The sequence below is a fragment of the Argentina silus genome (genome assembly GCF_951799395.1).
Source record: "Argentina silus genome assembly, chromosome: 4".
Classification (NCBI taxonomy): domain Eukaryota; kingdom Metazoa; phylum Chordata; class Actinopteri; order Argentiniformes; family Argentinidae; genus Argentina; species Argentina silus.
The window spans coordinates 23,466,623-23,476,622 of record NC_139658.1 but is presented as its reverse complement, the minus strand read 5'-3'; the positions used below and the strand labels follow the sequence as shown (position 1 = coordinate 23,476,622).

Here is a 10,000-nt window from a genome sequence, read left to right as displayed (position 1 = left end):
CATAACTTATACCAGTGGAGGCTGGTGGAGGTAGAAATCGGAGGACGGGCTCATTGTAATGCATGTGTTTTGATACCATTCTTTATTCCGTTCCATGTATTACAATGAGTCTGTCCTCCGATTTCTGCCTCCACCAGCCTCCCCTGATAGATACAGTATCTGTTGAATCTGGAACCTTCCCAGCTGAACTGAGAATAGACTAACACAAGTATACTGTATTTTCTTTTTTTTTTGGGGGACTTTATGTGGTGCTCAGTGCATAACAGGGGAGGCTGGCGGAGGTAGAAATCGGAGGATGGGCTCATTGTAATGAATGGAATGAGGAATGGTATCAAATTCAATTCCATGCATTACAATGAACCTGTCCTCTGTGTCTGTCTCTGTCTCTGTCTCTGTCTCTGTCTCTGTGTGTGTGTGTGTGTGTGTGTGTTGTGTAGATGTGGATGAGTGTCTGGCAGGTAACGGAGGGTGTGATCACACGTGCCAGAACAACGCCGGCTCCTTCCAGTGTTTCTGCCGGCGGGGCTTCCGATTGGACGACGACCGGCGATCCTGCATCCGTGAGTTCCACCAATCAGACAACAATCAGACAACAATCAGGCCAATCAAGCCAATCAGGCTCAGGGCCACACAATCATCATACCTCACACTCTTTCTCTCTCTCTCTCTCTCCTTCTCTTTCTCTTTCTCCTTCTCCTTCTCTTTCTCTTTCTCTTTCTTTCTCTCTCTCTCCCCCATCTCTCACCCCTTCCTCTCTCTCCCTCCAGCGCTGGAGGATGCAGTGGAAGCCCTGTCCAGCGGGGGCGCTCTGGAGCAGCCCCTGCCGCGGCCCCAGCTGACGCTGCTGCAGGACTACAGCCAGGCGCTGGAGCGTTACGACGACTACGAGGACGACGAGGGGGAGCTGAGGGCCGAGAACACGCTGGCCGAGAAGTTTGGTACGGAACCACAGAACCATAGAATCACAGAACCATAGAACCACAGAACCATAGAACCACAGAACCATAGAACCATAGAACCATAGAACCGTAGAACACATAGAACCACAGAACCATAGAACCACAGAACCATAGAACCACAGAACCATAGAACCATAGAACCACAGAACCATAGAACCATAGAACACATAGAACCACAGAACCATAGAACCACAGAACCATAGAACCACAGAACCATAGAACACATAGAACCATAGAACCATAGAACCACAGAACCATAGAACCACAGAACCACAGAACCACAGAACCATAGAACCACAGAACCACTGAACTACAGAACAAATAGAGCCAGAGAACACATAGAACCGTAGACACATAGAACACTAGAACCGCAGAACACACGTTAGGAACCAGCTGTATGCCGTTACCTCAGAGTCGCGGGAGGCAGACTGTTAGACAGCCTTGTTTACTTATCCAGTTAAAAACACCCTCAGCAGGAGGTTAACTGCTTTGCCTCATACTCCGAGGCTATTTCTACATACCTTAAAAAAGGCTCCTTGGCTGTGCTGGTAATGGCGGGGCTTATAGGCCGTGGTAATGGCGGAGCTTATAGGCCGTGCCAGGAGGGCGTTGGCAGGAAGCCACTGGGTTTGGTTGGTGCTGCTAGGCCCTGATTGGTCCGTTTGACAACAGTAATCATCCGGGTTTAATATCGCCTCACCTGGGGTGGAGAGGAGAGGAGGAGGGGAGGAGGGGAGGAGGGGAGGAGAGGAGGAGAGGAGGAGAGGAGGAGGGGAGGTCCTAATGGCTTACACATGCCTCTGGAATGTAGACATGAGCCATGCTTGGAAACTGGTAGACGTGATTCCATACAGTGATGTCTACTGTATGTAAGGGCCACGGGAGGCTGGGGGAGGCTGGGGGAGGCAGAAATCGGAGGACAGGCTCATTGTAATGCATGGAACGGAATGACGAACCATTCCATGCATTAAAATGAACCTGTCCTCCGATTTATACCTCCACCCACCAGCCTCCCCTGGTACGGGCAGTGAGTGTGTATATGTGACCGCCCCCTCTGTGTCTCCAGTGTGTCTGAACCACATGTTCGGGGATGACTGCAGCCTGACCTGTGAAGACTGCTCCAACGGAGGGACCTGCAGCCCTGGGGGGGGCGGCTGTGACTGCCCTGACGGGTGGACAGGCATCGTCTGCAACCAGAGTGAGGAGCTAGACACACACACACACACACACACACACACACACACACACAGTCCGAATATGACAAATGTAACATTCTCTGTGTCTGTGTGTTCTGTGTCCCAGCTTGTCCTGAGGGTCACTTTGGCAGGAACTGCTCCTTTGACTGTAAGTGTCAGAACGGCGCCCTCTGCGACCCCATCACAGGGAGCTGCCGCTGCCCGCCTGGCGTCAGTGGAGACATGTGCCAGGATGGTGAGTTACTGCTGGGTACCAGAGACTAAAACACTGACAGTACAGACCAGGGGAGGCTGGTGGAGGTAGAACACCTGGGGAGGCTGGTGGAGGTCGACATTGGAGGATGGGCTCATTGTAATGCGTGGAACGGAATGTGGAGGGTGTTTGGTACAATTCCTGATTCCTTTCCATGCATTACAATGAGCCCGTCCTCCGATATCTACCTCCACCAGCCTCCCCTGGTGTTCTACCTCCACCAGCCTCCCCTGGTGTTCTACCTCCACCAGCCTCCCCTGCTGTACTCTTATTGGAGTAACATGTTTGCAGTAGTATGATCTCACAAGCAGGGTTGTTGTTGATGATCATCTTTGCGTGATCTCACTGATGGTGTGTGTTTGTGTGTGTCCGTGTGTGTCCGTGTGTGTCCGTGTGTCCGTGTGTCCGTGTGTGTGTGTGTGTGTGTGTGTGTGTGTGTGTGCAGGCTGTCCCAAGGGCCTCTATGGGAAGCAGTGTAACAAGAAGTGTAATTGTGCCAACAACGGTCGGTGCCACCGGACCTACGGAGCCTGTCTGTGTGACCCGGGGCTCTACGGCAGGTTCTGCCATCTGCGTGAGTCACAACGCTGAGTCACACTCCTCACCTCACCTGACCACACCTCACCTGACCTCACCTCACCTCACCTGACCTGACCTGACCTGACCTCACCTCACCCCACCTCACCTTACCTGACCTCACCTGACCTCACCTCACCCCACCTCACCTGACCTGACCTCACCTGACCTCACCTGACCTCACCTCACCTCACCTCACCTCACCTCACCTCACCTGACCTCACCTCACCTCACCTCACCTGACCTGACCTCACCTGACCTCACCTCACCTCACCTCACCTCACCTCACCTGACCTCACCTCACGTTAACCCATCTGGTCCTTCACCTCATACTCAGTCTTTTTACGCCACGAAAGTCCATCCATCACAAACCGCAGAATGTAAACATGAATGGAGGCATGATTTTTGTTATTTTTTATGATTGCTAGCAAAAATAAGTCTGAGCGGTTGCTAGTGAATACGTTCTGATTGTGCCCAAGCTTGACGAAGCTTGCAGGTGTTGTAAATGTAGTCATTTACATGACTGAAATTTACCGTTAATTTACCGTGACTCTCTTTTGCTCGGAGTCATAACGATGACACCTGTCTCCTAAAATGATGAGTGCCTCCAGTTTTGTTTACATTCTGTAGTTCAGTGTCACAGCGTATTCAACGTCCACCATGTCATGTCATGTCATGTCCTCCCCTGCCGCTCCTCCAGCCTGTCCTAAGTGGGCCTTCGGACCGGGCTGCTCAGAGGAGTGTCAGTGCGCCCAGCGGAACACTCTGGAGTGTCACCGTCGTCACGGCACCTGCCTCTGCAAGCCGGGTTACCAAGGCAACACCTGCAGGGAAGGTCAGTGTTGTTGATCTCATCATCAGCCAGTGTTTTGTGGCCAATTTCTTTCTTTCTTTATCATTATTATTATTATTATTATTATTATTAAACCCCCATGACTGTTAGACTTGTCATGTTTTGTGTCATTGTCTTTTTAATAATTTTGTATTCATATTCCTGTAAAGAGCATTGTGTTGCATCGGTTGCATGTGCTCTATGAATAAAGTTTGATCTGATTTGATTTAATATAGTGTGATCAGGCATCAGCATAGTCTGCTGTAGAGCTCTGTGTGTGTGTGCGTGTGTGTGTGTGTGTGTGTGTGTGTGTGTGTTTACCTGAGTGATAAGTCACACGGTCTGCCCTCCCCTCCCTCAGAGTGTGACCCGGGCTCCTACGGTGCCGGCTGTGACACCAAGTGTGCGTGTCCTCCAGGGGTGTCATGTGATCACGTGACTGGCCAGTGCCAACGCCTGTGCCCTGCCGGTCGCCGTGGAGACGACTGTGATCAAGGTGGGTTGTTTCATTGGTCACATTGGCACAGTTTAGGCGTGTTACCGTGATGTCATAGGGGTCAGAGTTGACAGTAGTGTGTGTGTGTGTGAGTGTGAGTGTGAGTGTGTGTGTGTGTGTGTGTGTGTGTGTGTGTGTGTGTGTGTGTGTGTGTGTGTCCTCTCTCAGTGAGACTAGAGGCGTTTCTCAATCGTTAGGAACACGACTCCTCGCGTCCTCTCCTTCATAGTCCACTCACGTCCTACTGAACACGCACTGGAGGAGATGATCTAGGTTTGGAGAGATCTGACCCCAGACCTGTAACTGTGTTGTGTTGCAGAGTGTTCAGAGGGGAGGTTTGGAGAGATCTGACCCCAGACCTGTAACTGTGTTGTGTTGTATTGTAGAGTGTTCAGAGGGGAGGTTTGGAGAGATCTGACCCCAGACCTGTAACTGTGTTGTGTTGCAGAGTGTTCAGAGGGGAGGTTTGGAGAGAGCTGCTCCCAGATCTGTAATTGTTCGGGGGCACCATGTGACATCGTTAACGGCCAGTGCCAGTGTCCTGCAGGAACCACAGGAGGACGCTGTGAGAACGGTAAGATGATGATGAAGATGATGATGGTGATGATGATGATGATGCTGCTGCTGCTGATGATGATGATGATGCTGATGATGATGAGTATGATGATGATGATAATGATAATGGTGATGATGGTGGTGGTAGTGATGATGATGAGGATGAACAAGAAGATGATGATGACGATGGTGATGGTGGTGGTATTGGTGGTGGTGATGATGATGATGATGATGCTGATGCTCTCTCTCCGTGCTGCAGTGTGTGAGGACGGCCTCTGGGGTCCGGGGTGCCGGGAGGCGTGTCCTGCCTGTGAGAACGGGGGGCTGTGTGATAAACACAACGGGTCGTGTGTCTGCCCTTCTGGGTTCATGGGCCGGCTCTGCCAGAACCGTGAGTACTGGACCACTGGGTCACTGAGGATGATGATGGTGATGATGAAGATGAAGATGATGGTCAAAATGATGATGATAATGCTGATGAAGATGATGAGGATGATGATGAAGATGATGATGATAATGCTGATGAAGATAATGATGATGATGATGATGATGATAATGATGATTGTCAAGATGATGATGATGATGATAATAATGATGTGGTGATGATGATGATGATGACGATGATGAACCAGGTAGAATATTTTTTTTTTCTCTGAATATCGCCCATATGGAATATCGCCCTAGACATCAATGATTTCTGTGTATGGTTTCCACGGAGATACGGTGCACAGAGGAACGTTTGTGCTCAAACACACGACCGGGACCTTGTGTTGAAGGCTTGCTGTTGTCACATTCCTTTACTGCAGCAGTTTTCACTGAAAACAGAGAGATGTTAAAAGATAGATGAGGTCTTATGGGTCATTAAGTCCTCCCAGGCCAGCCACACCACATGACCCTCCCCCTGTGAGATGGGTCATAAACACTGTCCTGTAGCAGCCCCCCAGACCACCTGAGACATGTTTTCACTGAGGAGAATAAATGTTATTCCAGTTTAACCAACTGTTCCCCTTTAGACCTGCCTGGTGATTCCATATCACCTTTCTAAGTCTGTATGTGTGGATGTTATTGTGTGGAATCGTCCTTGTTTCTACTTGCTACATGCTACATGCTACCAGGCATTTCTATCAGAGGACGATATTTATGAGCGGCCTCATACAGGGAAGGTAATGTGGTGTGATTGGCCTGGGACGATTTTAATGACCCACAAGAAAGGGCTCATTGTAATGCATGGACTGGAATCAGGAATGGATTGATACCATTCCTCATTCCATTCCGTGCATCACAATGAGCCCGTCCTCCGTTTTCTACCTCCGCCAGCCTCCCCTGGTGTCCTGCAGTGCTGTGTAGAGGAGGCAGTTAGAGGTTAACGTGGCGTTTATGTGTCTGCTACCACTACAGCGTGCCCGGCTGGACGTTTTGGCCTGGGATGCCAGCAGCGCTGTGTGTGTGAGAACAGCGGGCGCTGCCACCCTGCCACTGGGCGCTGTACCTGTGCCGCTGGATGGATGGGGCACAACTGCAGGAAAGGTAACGGTGTATTGAGCGTTGAGCAGGACCAGCAGGCAGAGGCTAGTATAGTGCCCTGTCACTAGGTGTTATGGACAGTTTGTAGTGTTGTTGTTTGCTGTAAAGGTTTGTAAACTGGGCTGTTTTTATAGGATATTTCATTGTTTGTATTTTATAATATATGCCATTTAGCTGACGCTTTTATCCAAAGTGACTTACATTGCAGTGAGTGCATACATTTCAGTATATATGGTCCCAGCGGGAATCGAACCCACAACCTAAGCGTTGTTAGCACCATGCTCTACCAACTGAGCCACAGAGGACCAGAGGTTAAAAATCAATGAATTAATCAATCAGTATACAGCAGATGAAAGTAGCGATTTAGCTACGTAAAACAACTGTTCCAGTGCTCTGAATCCAGACGGCTCAAATCAAACGATCACGGAACGCATCTGATTTTCTTTCTCGTTTGCCTTGTGGTTGCCATGGCAGCCTGTGACGCAGGGCACTGGGGCGTGGACTGTGCAGAGTCATGTGACTGTAACAACGGCCACGGCGGCTGTGACGCGGAGACGGGACGGTGTAACTGTGAGGCCGGCTTCACCGGAACACGCTGCCACCAGAGTACGTCCCCGGGTCCCCGGGTCCCCAACCCCCCGGGTCCCCAACCCCCCCGGGTCCCCCGGTCCCCAACCCCCCGGGTCCCCAACCCCCCCGGGTCCCCAACCCCCCGGGTCCCCAACCCCCCCGGGTCCCCAACCCCCCGGGTCCCCAACCCCGTCTTCATGTGTATGTCAGGGGGGGCTGGTGGAGGTAGACATCGGAGGACGGGCTCATTGTAATGCATGGAATGGATTACAATCCATGCATTACAATGAGCGATCCACCATCCATCCTGTGTCTGCTGTGTTTAATCTGTGTCTCTTGTGTTTCCCAGAGTGTCCAGCAGGGCATTATGGTCTGGCCTGTCGCCATCGCTGTCAGTGTGACAACCAGGCGTCATGTGACCACGTGAGTGGGGCCTGCACCTGTCAGGTGGGCTGGGTCGGAACCCACTGTGAGAAACGTAAGAGAACCTTCCAGAACCCTCCCTAAACCCAGTCAACGACATGGGGGATAAACAGCATCCATACACATTAGTCTTTAGGAGTCATTGGAGTCGTTATTCCAGGGGAGGCTGGTGGAGGTAGAAATCGGAGGACGGGCTCATTGTAATTCATGGAACGGAATGAGGAACGGTATCAAACACACGTGTGTTTGTTACCATTCCTTATTCCGTTCCATACATTCCAATGAGCCCCGTCCTCCGATTTCTACCTCCACCAGCCTCTCCTGAGTTATACAGTATACTGTAAAGCAACATTGTAGGTTCAGTCGTACTGCAGTTGCTCTGTTGTTCGATGAGTAAGTGTGTGTGTGTGTGTGTGTGTGTGTGTGTTGTAGCCTGTCCCCAGGGCTTCTACGGTCTGGACTGCCAGGAGAAGTGTGTGTGTCTGAACGGAGGTCGCTGCGACCACGTCAGTGGTGTGTGTGTGTGTCCTGCTGGCTGGATCGGCTCTCTCTGCAACCTGAGTGAGTCATGGACCTCCCGCGCCGCAACACACACCGTGGTAGAGGCTGGCGGAGGTAGAAATCGGAGGACGGGCTCATTGTAATGCATGGAACAGAATGAGGTTTGGCATGAGAAGAATTTCCACCTCCGATTTCCACCTCCACCAGCCTCCCCTGCTGTACTGTAAATACAGCACACAACACACACACGCATCAGAAACAACCTCACATGAAACCGCCCGTATGGAGCGAGAGGAGGACAGACCACACGTGTGCATTGATTACTTTATCTTATGATGACTGATGGACAGATGATTCACTTACTTAGAATTTGTTGTAAGTCGCTTTGGATAAAGGCGTCTGCTAGGAGTCTACCCAGGGCATAACCCACCTATCACGGGCGACCGCCGTGACGTTTCCCCCTGGTGTGATGGATGGCCCCCCTCCCCTCCCCAAGTCATCTGTTCACTGGAAGTAAATAGTTTATCCTGGCTTCCTTATCTTCCCCTCACAGCGTGCCCCGCTGGTTACTATGGCGAGGGCTGTAACCAAACCTGCGGTTGCCATAACAATGGCAGCTGCCACCCGGCAAGCGGACAGTGTGTGTGTACACCGGGCTGGACCGGGCCTGACTGCTCACAAGGTGGGTGTGTTTTCAAGCAGTGAATTTATTTATTTTTATTTCACTCTTATTTTACCAGGCAAGTTGACAAGGGAACATGTTCTCATTTGCAGCAGTGGTGTGGAGAGGAGGGGAGAGGAGAGGAGAGGAGGGGAGGGGAGGGGAGAGGAGGGGAGGGGGAGGCCATGATCGTACAGGGGCCAGATTGGGAATTTAGCCAGTGAAGTGGTTTGGCTTCACAATGTAGCTAATTCTACTCTCAACAATAGATCCCACACTCTTAGAAAAAAGGAACCCCTTTTGGGGTTGAACCCTTTTCCATGAAAAGGGTTCTATGTGGAACCCAAAAGGGTTCTTCAAAGGGTTCCCCTATGGGGACACAGTACTGCACCATCAGTCTAATCATCCCCTACTTTCAATTGGCTCCTTCTTCATCCCCTCTCCTCTCCCCTGCAACTCATCATCGCTGCAAATGATGTTCTCAGTCAACTTGTCTGTTAAAATGAGGGTGAAATAAACACATAAACAGAACATTTACATGAAGGTTAATGGGTGATTGAGTCCTGTTGAGACACAAACTGTGGAACTGTCATCATTGTAATGGTCCTGCCATGTTTACCCAGAATGTCCGGCGGGCTTCTACGGGGCCGACTGTCGCCAGCGCTGCCTGTGCCAGAACGGGGCGGCGTGCAACCGGACCAGCGGGCGCTGCACGTGTGCCAACGGCTGGATGGGCGCAGCCTGCGAGAGAGGTCAGGCTGCCACTCTGGTCTTATATGTGTTTTAGGGCGTTTCTGCTTTATTGGGACAGATTGACAGGAAGGATGGGTGAGAGAGAGAGAGAGAGAGAGAGAGAGGAGGGATGACATGCAGGATATGTCGAGGGTCGGAATTGAACCAGGAACCTTGGGATGACGTGGTATGCACATTAGTGTGCTACACCACTAAGCTCCCCCAGTCTAATGACACCACAGAGTTGCACCAAAGTGAGCCGAACCGAACCGAGCTGTGCTGTCCTAGTCTGGCCTGGTCTGGCCTGGCCTAGCCTAGCCTAGTCTGGTGTGGTCTGGTCTGGCCTGGCCTGGTCTGGCCTAGCCTAGTCTGGTCTGGTCTGGTCTGGTCTGGCCTGGCCTAGCCTAGTCTGGCCTGGTCTGGCCTGGCCTGGCCTGGCCTGGCCTGGCCTGGCCTAGCCTGGCCTAGTCTGGTGTGGTCTGGTCTGGCCTGGCCTGGTCTGGCCTAGCCTAGTCTGGCCTAGCCTAGTCTGGTCTGGTCTGGTCTGGTCTGGTCTGGTCTAGCCTAGTCTAGCCTAGTCTGGCCTGGTTATGCATCCACCATAGTCACTGTAACAGTGGTAAAGAGGATGATGTGAGAGCGAAATACAGGACAGAGCTGTAGACACATTAAGTACCCTGACCCGAGGGGACCCACGTACCCCAGCCTAACTACCCCAGCCC

The 10,000-nt window shown here is 51.5% G+C and overlaps 1 protein-coding gene across 1 annotated transcript in view; it reads left to right on the top strand.

Annotated features, from left to right (window-relative positions):
* megf6b (multiple EGF-like-domains 6b) overlaps positions 1-10,000 on the top strand; it is a gene marked incomplete at its 5' end in the record, with an annotated part of 78,373 nt that overhangs the window by 61,197 nt on the left and 7,176 nt on the right. Inside the window, 15 exons of the mRNA XM_083668900.1 lie at positions 438-560; positions 768-938; positions 2,026-2,157; positions 2,262-2,390; positions 2,854-2,982; positions 3,685-3,819; positions 4,178-4,312; positions 4,761-4,886; positions 5,127-5,258; positions 6,266-6,394; positions 6,866-6,997; positions 7,311-7,439; positions 7,817-7,945; positions 8,439-8,567; positions 9,170-9,298. Coding sequence (XP_083525026.1) covers positions 438-560; positions 768-938; positions 2,026-2,157; positions 2,262-2,390; positions 2,854-2,982; positions 3,685-3,819; positions 4,178-4,312; positions 4,761-4,886; positions 5,127-5,258; positions 6,266-6,394; positions 6,866-6,997; positions 7,311-7,439; positions 7,817-7,945; positions 8,439-8,567; positions 9,170-9,298 — 1,989 coding nt within the window. The remainder of the gene's footprint in view (positions 1-437; positions 561-767; positions 939-2,025; positions 2,158-2,261; positions 2,391-2,853; positions 2,983-3,684; positions 3,820-4,177; positions 4,313-4,760; positions 4,887-5,126; positions 5,259-6,265; positions 6,395-6,865; positions 6,998-7,310; positions 7,440-7,816; positions 7,946-8,438; positions 8,568-9,169; positions 9,299-10,000) is intronic.